The 14058-nt window shown below is 48.0% G+C and overlaps 1 protein-coding gene and 1 non-coding gene across 3 annotated transcripts; one reads left to right on the forward strand and one right to left on the reverse strand.

Moving 5' to 3' along the window:
- The first annotated feature begins 5541 nt into the window (after positions 1 to 5541).
- On the forward strand, positions 5542 to 5615 carry TRNAN-GUU. The gene has a single exon. It is a non-coding gene; the product is annotated as a tRNA-Asn (tRNA).
- Positions 5616 to 7178: 1563 nt separating this feature from the next.
- Positions 7179 to 13768, reverse strand: LOC110588140 (low affinity immunoglobulin gamma Fc region receptor III-B). Of its 2 annotated transcripts, none has more exons than XM_021698436.1 (5): positions 13665 to 13767; positions 12958 to 12978; positions 12342 to 12596; positions 9900 to 10154; positions 7179 to 8539 (listed from the first exon to the last, which is right to left on the reverse strand). In XM_021698436.1, the coding sequence occupies exons 1-5, from the start codon at positions 13702 to 13704 to the stop codon at positions 8364 to 8366; spliced, it is 747 nt and encodes a 248-aa protein (XP_021554111.1). In that variant the 5' UTR covers positions 13705 to 13767; the 3' UTR covers positions 7179 to 8363. The 2 variants fall into 2 exon arrangements, with proteins under 2 accessions (XP_021554111.1, XP_044772233.1); XM_044916298.1 differs by having other exon boundaries at positions 7509 to 8499; positions 9857 to 10154; positions 13665 to 13768.
- Between the last annotated feature and the right edge of the window lie 290 nt (positions 13769 to 14058).

Here is a 14058-nt window from a genome sequence, read left to right on the forward strand (position 1 = left end):
CAGTCTCAGCTTGGATCCACAAGACAATGGTGAAACCAGAAGATATCAAGCTTCCTCTTGGATATTGTGAATGACTGGGAGTCAATGGCTTATGTTTTTTTTTTTTTTTTTTTTATGCTGCTGTCCCTTCTTTTCTTGCTCATGTTTTTGATATTCAACTCTGTGAGTGATGTCCCACTCTGATTTCCAAGACCATTTTGACTCCATCTTGGATTATGAGCTGTTTATCATGAACCCAGTAGATTGCAAATTTTCTCTTAGATATCGTGAATCAGTGGGATGGTATAAACTTTCCTCTGTTACACCGTTGGGGTCTTTTCCACAGGAATTTGGGAGGAGTTCAACACATGGACCTGGAGCCCTTCCCTCTCCCCACCCCCAGGCTGTCTTTTAAGAACAAAAACATGCACAGACCCTTGCCACAGTTTATCATAATATACACAACTGTAGCCCACGACAACATAGTTCTTCAGAGCTTTTCATCCCCTCGTTCTCTAACAGTCCTATATTAGAGGCAGAAGTGGGAACATTACCTGCTTATATTTTAATATATTTTATATATTTAATTTGGTGTTCGTTTTATTTTATTTTATTTTTGCTTTTCAGTTTACTCCCTGTAGTGAATATGTGGATTGGTTTGCTCAACACCCATTCCAGTATCATTCTGGTTTGCTTTCCTGTGCTGTTGAGGCTGGGGAGCTAAAAAGGACATGTTCTAGATTCCTCTGAGGCTGGGTTTCTGGTTATGATTTAGGTTTCACCAACAGGACGTACTTCAGCGTGATTTTGATTTGTAACTGGGAGAGAAACAGAGATATAATTTTGGCGGTGTAAGTAGTGGCCAATGCAGCTTTGTTCTAGAGCAGAGACCGGAAACAGCAGAAGCTTTGTAATTTGCTTTGTAGCAGTTTTTGCTGGGTACTGTGGTAGCCCTGTATACAGAATAGTTTTGGGAGTTATTCCTGGAAGTCAGCCTCGAGTCTGTTTCCTCAGTCTTCCTAATGCCTGGTGAATTATCTGTAGCCCTCAATAAATCCTTTTGTATTTAAATAAGCTAGAGTAGATGCTGTTGTTTGCGATTAAGAACCTTACTGGGCTCATCCTTGAATGAGAAGCAATCTAAGTAATCTATCTAGATCTGGTGTCTCTTTCTCCCAATAAGGAGCAACCCTCATTCTGGATTTTATGTGTATTCTTTCTTTGGCTTTTGTAATAGTTTCAGTACATGTGTATGTGTTATCAAATATATATATTATTTGGATTTTCATGCTTTTAAAATGTATGTAACTGGTACCAGATGGTACATAGTCTTTTGCAACTAGCTTTTCCCCCCCCCCTTTTTACTAAATATTATTTTTATAGGATTCATTTATATTGAGACACATACCCATGAATGGTATTCAGAAGATTTTATTATTTTTATTTTTTATTTTTTTAAAGATTTTATTTATTTTTTTTGACAGAGAGAGACATAGCGAGAGCAAGAACACAAGCAGGGGGAGTGGGAGAGGGAGAAGCAGGCTTCCTGCCGAGCAGGGAGCCCGATGTGGGACTGGATCCCAGGACCCTGGGATCATGACCTGAGCGGAAGGCAGATGCTTAATGACTGAGCCACCCAGGTGCCCAGTATTCAGAAGATTTTAAACAGTTGCAGGATTATATATTTCAACTATTCCCTATTAGTCCTTAAGTAGATAGATGATAGATGGATAGATAGATGGATAGATAGATATGTGTGTTTATGTATCTCATAAGACTGATTTCCGGGTAATGTAAGTTGTAGTGCAAATACTGTGTCAACCTTCCAAATCATCTCCAAAATATTTGATTTTTAATAATTGTTGTTTTGTTTGCCACAGCTGTCACTAGCTAAAAGCTGCCTCTATCTGAGCCCTGGTTTAAAATGGGGAACTGCAAAACTTCCTGCAATTTCTTTCCAATAGGTTGATAGTCATTAGCTGACTTGTCTGAATAAGTTGAAATTGTTTTCCTAAAATTAGGAAAGGATGGGTATTAATGATACTGCATCCTTTGTCATCTGCTGTTGAACCAACAACAACTGTAATATATTTTTTCTAGTCTTTAAAATATTGTCTGTGGGGCATCTGGGTGGCTAAGTCAGTTGGGTGTCTGACTCTTGATTTTGGCTCTGGTGGTGATCATGGGGCTCTGAGCTCAGCAGGGAGTCTGCTTGGGATTCTCTCTCTCTCACTCTCCTTCTGCCCTCCCCACACCCCTGCTCGCACTTTATTACTAAAACAATTATTAATGGTGGGAGGATGTTTGGAGTTTAAAAAAAAAAAAGGACAACCTTGTCCCATGAATTGAAGTTAAAATACAATACAGTTGCGGAAAAGAGGCGCCTGCCCCTCAGTCACCCTTGAGCCCCACATTTCCCCCATGGCCCAGTCTGCCTCACAGCCTCCATCCTACCACAGGACGGCCACCAGTGCCAGCAGAGGCCACAGCACCTGGCTGATGCTCTCAATGTGACCCATTACTGCCTGTCTGCTCTCTGTTATTTCCGGACTCTTGGTAGCAAGGTTGGGTGGAGGCTTCAGTTCCCACAAGTGGCCACGAGCAGGAGTGACTACAGAGTAGTACTGAGTGGTAGTGTGCAGCCACGGTCTTGGGGGGGGCCAAATTGACATGAGGCTCTTGTTACCTGGACCAGGGTTCCGGTGGCCCCATCCTGGGAGACAAACAGGGACAGGGACCTATAACCAGGACTCAAAGTAGGTTGGCTTAAATTGGACCTGCAGGTTGGGAGGCCTTGGGTGGCCTCTGGGCAGTGCCCACGTAGAGTTTCCTAGAGTTGGCCCGCAGTGGTATGGGGGCTGGCTTTTTGGGGTGTCCAGGGAGAGCCAAAGCAGACCCTAGAAGATGACTGTTTCTGAGGGGAAGTTAATTGTTATAGCCCTGCCCAATCAGCATGTAACGACCTGTACATTTCCCTCCTTGTAACAGGATTAACTGCATTCCAAAAGTTGCCTGTTGTTTGTTTGTTTGTTTTCTAACAGATATATTTAACAGAAAATACTGTTTAACGCATATGCTAAACACTGAAGGTTGGTATAGTGTTCCTTTTCCCTCGTGCACATGTAAAACCTTGAACAATCCACAATTCGGGTATGTTATATTTTTATTACTCTTCAATCTAAGTATTTTTCAATTTCCATTCAATTTCTCTTTGTTCCATGAGGTATTTAAAAAGCATGGGTTTTAAATTTTCCACATATATGAGGGTTTTATTTTTATTATTTTTTTATTTTTAAAGATTTTATTTATTTATTTGACAGAGAGACACACAGCGAGAGAGGGAACACAAGCAGGGGGAGTGGGAGAGGGAGAAGCAGGCTTCCCGCGGAGCAGGGAGCCTGATGTGGGGCTGGATCCCAGGACCCTGGGACCATGACCTGAGCCGAAGGCAGGCGCTTAACGACTGAGCCACCCAGGCAGCCCTATATGAGGGTTTTAAAAGGTATTTTTTTGTAATTGATTTCTGAGTTAAATTGCATTATGTTCAAAGAATGTATTCTATATAGCGCCAATTCCATGATATATGTTAAGACTTGTTTTATGGCCTCATATAAAGTCAATTTTTATAAATGTTCCATATGCATTTGAGAACAATGTATAACCAAAAATTATTGGTTGCAGAGTTGTAAATATATACTAAACCAAGCTTACTGTGTTCATATGTTTAATTTTTTTCTCTCTGTTTGACCTATCAAATGCTGAAAGTAGTATGTTGAATTCTCTCACCATAGAATTTGAAGATTCACTGTAAATGAATTTGTCAGTTTTCCCTTGTAGGTCAAATATTCCTGCTTTTATATTTTAATGCTGTTTTTATTAGATACATGTAAGAGTTATTATATGTTCATCATGAGTTTAATCTTTTATTGCCATCTGGTGACCATCTCCATCCCTCATGATGCATCATTTCTTACACTTTATTTTGTCTGGTATTATATAGCTATGTGCCAACTTTCTTTTTGTTAGACCATTCCTGGCATATCTTTTTTCCATTCTTTTTCATTCAATCCTTCTGTTTTTTTTTTTTAAATGTTTTAATGTCATTTTTGTAAAACAGGATAAAATAGAAAATATATTTTTAAAAAATCCACTTTAACTGGCAAATTTTCTCCATTTCTATACATTGTGATTACTGATATATTTGGATTTATTTCACCATCCCATTTTGTGCTATCTTTTTCATGCCTCAGTTTGTTTTTTGGTTTTTTTTGGCCTTCTTTCGGATCGCTGTTACGTGTCCATGCAAAGGGAAGCATAGGAAATGTATCTGTGTTTAGAATAAACTGGAAAGTAATTTTTAATTCCTGCTGCCAATCCAATAAAAGAGGTGAAGGCGAGAGTAGCGGTTCCTAAACTTGGACTTCGCAGATGAGTAAAATTTCCCCTAAAATGTTGGTGGTCAATATAGAGTTGCCAACTTTTTATTTTGCCAAGTTAGGAAATTTAGAAAACAACCACAGCCACAACTATCACTTATCCTCACCATAATTTTATAGAGCCAAGAACATTTAAAACCCACCTTTTAAAGTGTAAAAAAAAAGGGTAGTCTCAATGCAGAGATCATTTGGCGACCTTATCTGAGATACACACACACACACACACACACACAATTGATGCCCATGCCCCTCTATCTGCATTAGTGTGTACGCTCATTTCACCCAACATCGTTGGAAACTTTGACCTGCACGTAAACTGGAGCAGAGGGCGGGGGTGTGGAAGGAGGAGGAGGTTCTGGGTGGGGGCTGGCGAGGGGCCTCCGGAACCAGCCACACACTGTGGGTGCCCGGGTGCGGCAAAGAACGGAGGTAGAGCGGTTGGGTGTGCCTGCGGCTGCGAAATGGGCCAAGAACCAAGAGAGGAGCTTCCCTCCAGGCAGAAGAGGAGGCCCAGTCCTGACCAGGATCCCTGGCCTGATGATGTTGGATGCGGGGTCTCTGCCCTCGGATATTTAGATCCGGATATTTCAATGTGAAAGTCCTTCAGTCACTGGCATTTAATAAACTCTATGTTCTGCCCGGGTGCCTAATACGCTAGAGGAAACCTTTCAAAACAGCTGGGGCTGGAGATTAGTCTCGGTCTATTAGGCTCCCTTGCTTAAACACGTCATTGTGCCGGGCAGGATCGGGCACGTGATGCCGTATTTTAAATATTCACAATAACAAGCTGACACGAACACATAATTGTCTAGATCAGCAAAAAAAAAAAAAAAAGTTGACTGTACTTTCTGGAGCAAAACCAAGGGAACTCGCGAGCCCACAGAGAGCCTTCGTTAAGGGCTTCCCCAGAGACCTCGGCGGCTCCGGCTTCTAGGCCTCGTCTGGGCGGACACTGAGGCTGGTCCCAGGTCTAAGCAGGTGCCAGCGCGGGGCAAAGCCCTGCTTCTCTCGGGCCGCCCGGTGCGCGGGAAAGGCGCCAGCCCAGCCCGGGTTTTGGGGCGCAGGAGGAAGCAGTACGAATGTTCTCTGCGGTGAATTGACTTGGCAGAGGCATCAGCCTTCGCCTGTCTCTGTGGCGCAATCGGTTAGCGCGTTCGGCTGTTAACCGAAAGGTTGGTGGTTCGAGCCCACCCAGGGACGGTGGTTGAGCGTTTTGAACCTGGGGTGTGTCTCGCGGGGCGCGGAAGCCGCGGAGGTCTGGGCGCTGCTGTCAGGCTCTCACTCTCCAGCCCCCCTGGTGTTCCCAGACGGTCCGTCTGCAAGATCCGCCCTGCGGTTGGTAGCAAGCCTTTTAGCGGCTTGATTTAGGTCCTACGGAAACTGCCCGGTGAAACTGATTAAAAATGTTTGCCGACCAAAGGAAGCAAGTACTGCTAAGCCAAAGATGAATTCGTTAGCACATCTGTGCCTGCTTTGCCTTTGCGCTTGGATTTCCTAACTCATAAAACAGTCGTGTCCGGAACCTGGGCCCCTACTCATGCTGAGTCCTACTGCTTACCCGTGTCTGGAGAGAATGCCTTCTGGCTTTTCAGTAGGCACCTTCCTCTCCAGCCTCGCTGCCTTTCACGTCCTCACCACTTCCCCCTTGTGTTACTGCAGTAACTACCCGGCTTTCCGGGGGGAGGGGGGGTTCCTGTCTTCAAACCGCGCCCCGCCCTTCTTTCCTCCACGTAGCTGCCAGAGAGGCTTCCTAAAATGCAAACTTGTTCTGCTTAAAATCCCTCAAAGGCTTGCTTGGCCGGCTGGGCGCTCCTTAGCCTGGAAGGCAGTGCCTTTCATGATCTGGCCCCTGAACTCGCTCCTCTCCCTCCCTGGCTCTTTACACTAGAAAACAGCTAAACTACTTTCTTGAGCCCTACTCTGGCTTTTGAATCTTTGCCTGGCAAACTTCTCTTCAGCGTCTGTCCCCCTTGCCTGGCAAACTCCTACTCATCCTTCACCACCACAAAACTAAGCCTCTTCTCTGCAGGCTGTTCTTCATTCCCTCCTCTGGGCTTTTCTCCCTAGAATGAAAACTCTTCGAGGAATGTCCCCATGTTGTTCATCTCTCTACCTTCAGCACCTAAGCCCAAGCTCGTGGCATCATAAGTACTAAATAGATGTGAGTTGAAGATTTTATTTATTTGTTTGAGAGAAAGATAGAGAGAGCATGAGAGTGGGGTGAGGGGCAGTGGGAGAAGCAGACCCCCAGCTGAGCAGGGAGTCTTTCCCCGAGCTTGATCCTGGACTCCTGGATCATGACCTGAGCCCAAGGCAGGCATCCAACCAAGCCACCCAGGCCCCCTAGATGTGAGTTGAATGGGGTTTCCCGATGCACTTGCCTCACGTCTGGATCTCATGTAATATTCAAACGTCAAGCTTGAATCATGTTGGCATGTAGCTCATAACTGACGCCTAACTAACCTATACCTCTGTCCAGGCCCCTATCTCCTTCCTGGGGATGCCTTCTCCTGTCCACCACCTGCTCGGAACTAACTCTAACAGCCACCCACCCTCCCATCCCACACCACCTGTAAAAGTCCCCTTCACCAAGTTGTCTCAGCAAGATTGGTTGAGTCTGCAACTGGTTGATTCGTGTGAGCTGTGAGGATATGATTTCATTAACCCAAACTCATCCCTGGTAGAATTTCAGACAGCAGGAGAAAAAATGGATTTTACCATTCAGGTCATGGTTTTTCCATCTTTGGAGAGCAGCATGCAAGATCTTGTTCAATGCTTTATTGGAATCAAGAAATGCTCTGTTTAAAGCTTCTAATACAGAAAGACACAGCTAAGCTTTCTTCCACAAGCCACGCTCGTGACCCCACCCCCACTCCATCGTCACTGCCAGGCCGACAGATTTCAAAGTCTCAAAGTTTAACTCAGCAGAGTCGAGCACATTTAGTATCGCTTATCCAGCATTTGGTGTATGAATGATGTGAAGCTGGAGCTGGAGCTGTATTAAATACTGAAGCAGAAAGCTGGTCATAGTCCCTGCATCTCCTCTCTCTAATTCCTACTATCCTGGCCCACAAATGTCCTCATGTCCTGCCCATTGCCTCCTGAACAGCTGCTGTTGACTCTTTCCTGTCATGCTTTCTCAGTTCAGACCCAGAGCAAGCTCTGTTCACTGAGCTTGATCTGGGACAGCAATGTGGCTCTCCTTCCTATGGACACAGAGTTTGATCTGCTCTTTCTTTTCCAAGACCCTCCCATCCCCAACCCCTTTCCGGGAGCATTTTCTACTCATGACAGACATCAAGAGCGTTCATCATTAAATATTCACACACCATCCCAGTTCTGACAGGGGCTCCCCTGAAAAATCAATTCTACATCACCCTGTGATTTTTCTGTACCTACACTACCGCTCACGTTCTAGGAAGACAGTCCAGGCAGGGGTTTCCCCTGGTCCGTCCTGGACTGCCTTGCTCTTTCTCAGCCACCCCCTTTTGCTGTCTCCCCTCGACCCTCAACAGCCCCCACAATCTATATGGAAGGGGTTTTAGGGTGGCAGCAACAGATGTAGACCACGACCCAGCTGGCCCTCGGCCATAATTCTTTTATTTACTTATCCTGTTATTTAAGAACAAGTTCATACATTGGGTCACCATCCACAGTCTGCATTGTGGCTTTGCTGCGACAGACAGTAGGGCAGAGCAAGTAGCTGGGTAGCTCTGAGACTTCAAGTCTGAGTACTGTGTCTACTCACTGGGGCTTCATGGTTGGCCCCCAGAGATCGCAGACCCTTCCTTTCCAGCAGAGACCAAGACAGGATGGAGTCGAGTGGAAGATCCTCAGCCTAGATCCTGAGGTGCGGATTTCCTGCTCCCAGAGTTGTCTGGTGGGGATAATGGGGTTCTGAATCCAGAAGGAGGCTCCAAGGTGCTGCTTTTATTACCCCCATTTGTCCTAAGGGCCCTGTTTCCAGGAGACTTTGCTGCTTTTCCAGCCCCTCATTGAGCTATGAAGGTCTCTCTGCACAGCAAAATACAGCCCCGTGTCCACCGCAAATAGAAGTACCATCACCAGGGAGAAAGGGATTTGGGGCCAATGTAGGAGTGGTAAGGTGGATGGAACTGCTGAACCTAATGGGAGAAGCAGAGGGATGAGAAAAATGACTCTTGTTAAGGCAGAAATTTGGTGTGCAATTCTTTCCTTTTATCTGGTGGTTAAATAAATATAAAGGTCTGGGTCCCCTGGGTGGCTCAGTTGGTAAGGTCTGCCTTCCGCTCAGGTCATGATCCCAGGGTCCCGGGATCGAGCCCCGCATCGGGCTCCCGGCTCGGTGGGGAGCCTGCTTCTCCCTCTCCCTCTGCCTACACCTCCCCCTACTTGTACTCTCTCTCTCTCTGTCAAATAAATGAATAAAATCTTTTTTTTTTTAAGATTTTATTTATTTATTTGACAGAGAGAGAGACACAGAGAGAGAGGGAACACAAGCAGGGGGAGTGGCAGAGGGAGAAGCAGGCTTCCCGCGGAGCAGGGAGCCCGATACGGGGCTCGATCCCAGGACCCTGGGATCACGACCTGAGCAAGGCAGACGCTTAACGACTGAGCCACCCAGGGGCCCAAAGATTTTATTTATTTATTTGACAGAGAGAGAGAGACACAACAAGAGAGGGAACACAAGCAGGGGGAGTGGGAGAGGGAGAAGCAGGCTCCCGGCAGAGCAGAGAGCCCGATGCGGGGCTCGATCCCAGGACCCCGGGATCATGACCTGAGCCGAAGGCAGACGCTTAACGACTGAGCCACCCAGGCGCCCCTAAATGAATAAAATCTTAAAAAAAAGATAAAGGTCTTTGAATCTTTGGTGTGATCTTAGAGACACATTAACGCGCCCCCCCCCATTCTCCCCTCGGTTAGAGTTACTTCATCCGTAAGGTAGACTCAATAATACCTATAACCTCATAACATTGTGGTGAGGGGGTCACTGTGATGGTCAAACTGGGTGCATGGAAAGAAGCACTTAGCGGGGTGTCGAGCACACTGAAAGGTGCCCAATAAACGTCAACTCATCTTTGTTACAGAAGGGGAACCTGAGACTCAGAGACTAATGGTTTATGCACTGTTACATGATTAATGAGCAGCAGAACCGGGACCCAGTTTCCATGCCCTCTCTGTGAGCCAGTGAGGGGCGCCCACCAGGTTGGTTCTTGGCTAAGACTTGAGGCTTGGAGAGGAAAGGAGGGCAGTGAAGATGGGCTAGCACTCTAGGGACACATAACATTGTGGGCGTGGTGTGACTGGGGCAAGGAGGGACAGGTGTACTTATGGGGCAGGAAATGTGGCTTCTGTTTGTGCAGAGTCAATGACACCCCCAGAACCCCTTGTAAAGAAGCCTGTGGAATATTCCAGAATCTCCTTTCCACTCATCTTCACAGTCTGAGTGCAGACTCCATCCATGCCCAGGGGGTTCTGGACCCTCGAGAGCTGTGCAGCTCTTACCTTGAATGATGATGTCCACAGGCTCTGAAGACTCGTTTCTCTTCCCAATAAGCCCCCTGCAGAAGTAGGAGCCACTGTGTTTGCTTGTTGCTGCTGGAATGTGGAAGTCAGAATTATTATAAGAAAACTTCTTGCTTTTTCCATTCTGGAAATATTGAACGTTCCATACGGGCTTGTTCTTCCAGCTGTGGCACCTCAGCCAAATGGGCTCCCCCTCCTGGAACACCTGCCGAGGCGTCCAGAGCAACAGCCAACCTGAAAGACACGGAGGCCACGGCCCGGGGGCCTCAGCAATCAGAGCCAAGACCTTGGGAAGGGGACACTCACCACCCAGATCCTGGGACGCCATGGAGAGCCAGCCTGGGAGCCATCCCTGCAGAGCTTGCTTCGGGAAAAAGCCCACTGGGCCCTGCAGGAGAACTCATGTCACACCAAGACTTTTTGTCTAACGGGGAAGAGGGACACACAAATCAAACCGTAAGGGTAGAACAGAGGGACTAAGGGAAGAGGTAGGGGGGAAGCCATCTGCAGGGTCCTTAGGGCTGCCCTGGGATTTGCTATGGCAAGTAAGGCTACAAGCAGCCACCATAAGTTCTAGGTCAGAGAGTATAAATTGCATTTGAAAATGATGATTTGTGGGGTGCCTGGGTGTCTCAGTTGGCTGAGCGTCTGACTCTTGGATCCAGCTCAGGTCATGACCTCAGGGTCGTGGGATCGAGCCCAACATCGGGCTCCATGCCCAGCACAGAGTCTGCTGGAGATTCTCTCTCTCCCTCCCCCTCTACCCCTCCACCCACGCACTCATGAGCTCTCTTTTTTCTCTCAATAAATAAATAATTTAAATCTTAAAAAAAAAATGACGATTTGCTCCATTAAAGAAAGGTTGAGGGGTGCCTGGGTGGCTCAGTTGGTTAAGCGTCTGCCTTCGGCTCAGGTCATGATCCCGGGGTCCTGGGATTGAGCCCCGCATCGGGCTCCCTGCTCTGCGGGAAGCCTGCTTCTCCCTCTCCCACTCTCCCTGCTTGTGTTCCCTCTCTTGCTGTGTCTCTATCTGTCATATAAATAAATAAAATCTTTAAAAAAAAAGATTATGGTTATAAGAATACATATAGATAGTCTGGTGGCCTTTGGGCCAGTCTGTCCTGCCATGGACTTCATGAATGTCCATATGTACATCCATTCAGCGAAGATTTGGTTGAGCACTCACTAATGTACCAGGTGTTGTGCGGTCTGGGGTTACCCGCTGACAAAGACACATGATCCCTAACCTCAAAGAATTTGTAGACCCAACACAGAAAAACACATACGCAGAAATAATTCCAACACAGCGTGCTACAACAGGCAAAGAACAAAGGTCTCAAGGGCCAAAGAGAATGGCACAAAGAGGACTTCTCAGAGGAGAAAGTGAAACGAGTCTTGAAAGATGATCGAGAGTTTTTCCTGGTGAAGTTAGTGCTCATGGTCACAGCTTAGTACAATTCTCATTGACGGGACTTCCAAAGCCAGGTTCTAGATCGAACTCCAAGGCAAACTAATAGCTCTCAGGCTTGATTTTTCTAATAACCCATTTTATTTGGTCTAAGGTAGCCACGCCTCACCTAGCCAGGGAATAGACATTCCTCCCCGTAACTCCGTAGCACGAAGACCGTGTCAGCTACATGGTGGTCAGAGGCTAAGGAGCCGCGAAAGTCAGCTTCAGAGGCCTAGTTCCGTGAAACTCTTTGCAAGTCAGGCCCCCCTTCCCCTCCAGGCTCCTTCCACCTGTACACATGGTGACCCTGAGGCAGCCATTGAAGGAGCGTCAGGCTTGAGAGGGGACACTGCAGGTACACAGGTGCTGTGATTCCAGGGACAGCGGGACGTAGCCTGCCTCTGACATCCTTCCCTCACCTGCTTCTGATGCCTGCATTCTGCAAACAATGCTAAAGACTTCCGTTCCATGACCCGTGTGCAGGCTGAACATGTCTCTATCCCCACTAGGAGAGTTACACTGAAGTTTAAGTTTGAGTGTGGCATTGATGGGGACAGGGTGGTGGATAGGACCCTGGGCCGTTTGGAAGGATTTGGAGGGTCACTTAGGGCATTGTGCGCCTGAGAGTCAGAGGGAGATGGGGGTCATAAAAACAGAACCATTAACTTATTCAATAAATATCAGTGAGCACTAACAGCATGGCCTGACCTTCAGGTGACACCATGCTCTTGGGTACGTTCTATGTGAATGGTGGTTGCTGGGACTGTGCCCTGCAGGGTCCTGGGTCCATTAGGCACCAGCTTTTGACATTTTGCCCAAGGCCTGCTTGGAGATAGGACTATGACTCTGGTATAATTCAGGGTGGCCACAGATCATCTCGTCTCAGTTTTAACCCCCAAGTCTTGGGTCTGCTCAAGTCTTCCGCTTCCACCCTCTATTGGCGAGTCCCCTCTTCCCCTTCACCCACTCACCCACGTGGACTTCGAGCTGCACGGGGTCACTGAGTTCGGAGAGTCCCTTCCGGCACCTGTACTCGCCGCTGTTTTCAATCATGGCGGCTTTGATGAAGTAGCTGGTCTGATCTGAGATGAGGGTCCCATTGTGCAGCCACTGGGTGGAACTGTCCCCAAAGGGATCGGTCCCCTGGCACTTGAGAGTCACACTGTCCAACGTGAGGACCCTATTGTATGGAGGCTCCAGGACCACCACAGCCTTTGTGAGGTTTGCTAAGGAACCAAGAGAGGGTGGATTAGGGCAGGGAGCGGAGCGGGCCTTACACTAGCATTCCCGGGGAGGCTCAGAGCCAGAGCGAGCCCATTGCAAACCCATGCTTGGTGACTCCGCCTTGGTCGGTGACTCAGACTCAGAACATCTTGGCTTCAAGGCACTTAGCCCCATTTCTGGCCTCTCATTATCCTGAGGAAAATTAGCCAGAGAAGCCTAGGGCCAAGGCCGACTGTACTGGGGAAGTGCCCCCTGACAACCCCACACCAACTGTTTCCCATGTGGTGCGCGTTTCCCAGAGCCCCGTGGCTGGTACACACTGCGTGCCTAGCTGGATCCATCGAGACCACAAAGCAAACTCACCAGCTTGTGTGCCAGCAGAAACTGCAAGACAAAAGGGCGAAACAAATGCTGAACAGAAGTGGACATCAGGGGGCTGGAGTGTGGAAGGGGTGTAAATTCCCCTGCCAGCCCCTGCCTTGGGAGTCCCGTGTCGCCAAGAATCAAGGTATGTATGGTGGCTACCTTTCCCTCTGCCTGCCTTCTAGTCACCAGTGTCAACGTCTCCTGTCCTGCCTTCCACCCACATCCCTGCTTCCAACACCACTCCCTTCCTCCTTAGTCCCTCTTCTCAAACTCCCAAAACAAGGGTACAGACTGAATTTCCCTGAATCAAGCCAGAGACACCACATCAACCCAAGTCCTCCCACAAGGGTGGAAATCAGAAGTCTTGGAGGGGAACCCAATGACGTCAGAACGGAAGGGACAGAACTTAGGGACCATCTATCTGGTCCATAGCCTTCAATTTACAGATAGGGAAACTGAGCCCCAGAGGGTGAAGGAACAGAGACCTCCCAGTCCCCCTTCGCTTCCCGGTTATGCCCAAATCAGAGCCTGCGTTCTCATCTCTAGCGCCCCAGGGGTTTGTCCTGGGAGCTCTATTGAGCGCTCTGCATGTGGTAAGGGGTCCTATTCCTTGGTAGGGGTCCTCTCCCCGGCCTGAAAAGTGGGCTCTGCTGAACCCCAGGGCATCTGGAGCTTCTCTCGCAGCCCAAGTGACTCTGACTTACCTAGGAGCAGCAGAGCCGTTGAGGGTAGCAACCGCCTCATGCTGTCACATCAGAGCGAAGTCGCCACAGATACACTGAGCCCTTACGGGACGCAGGCAGCTCACTTGAAGAGAGGAAGTAAATAGTCTTTCCCCCACCCCCCAGCTCATTACTCTCTAGGTTCCTTTTCTCAGAACGTCATCTGATTTCTGAACCAGAATTCTGACAAGTGAGCCCCGTGATAGGGCAGGAAGGGGAAGAAAAAAGTCTGGAAGAGAAGCTGAGGGGGCATGTCCCCCTTGGGGGTCCACATAGGTCTACAGGTGAGCATCTAGTGATCTCTAGAGGCTGTCAGAATGCAGCTGGTAAATCTCAAGATATTCCGCCCCCCCCCCCCCCCCCCCCCCCCCCCCCC

This window comes from Neomonachus schauinslandi, chromosome 6 (genome assembly GCF_002201575.2).
Source record: "Neomonachus schauinslandi chromosome 6, ASM220157v2, whole genome shotgun sequence".
Lineage (NCBI taxonomy): Eukaryota > Metazoa > Chordata > Mammalia > Carnivora > Phocidae > Neomonachus > Neomonachus schauinslandi.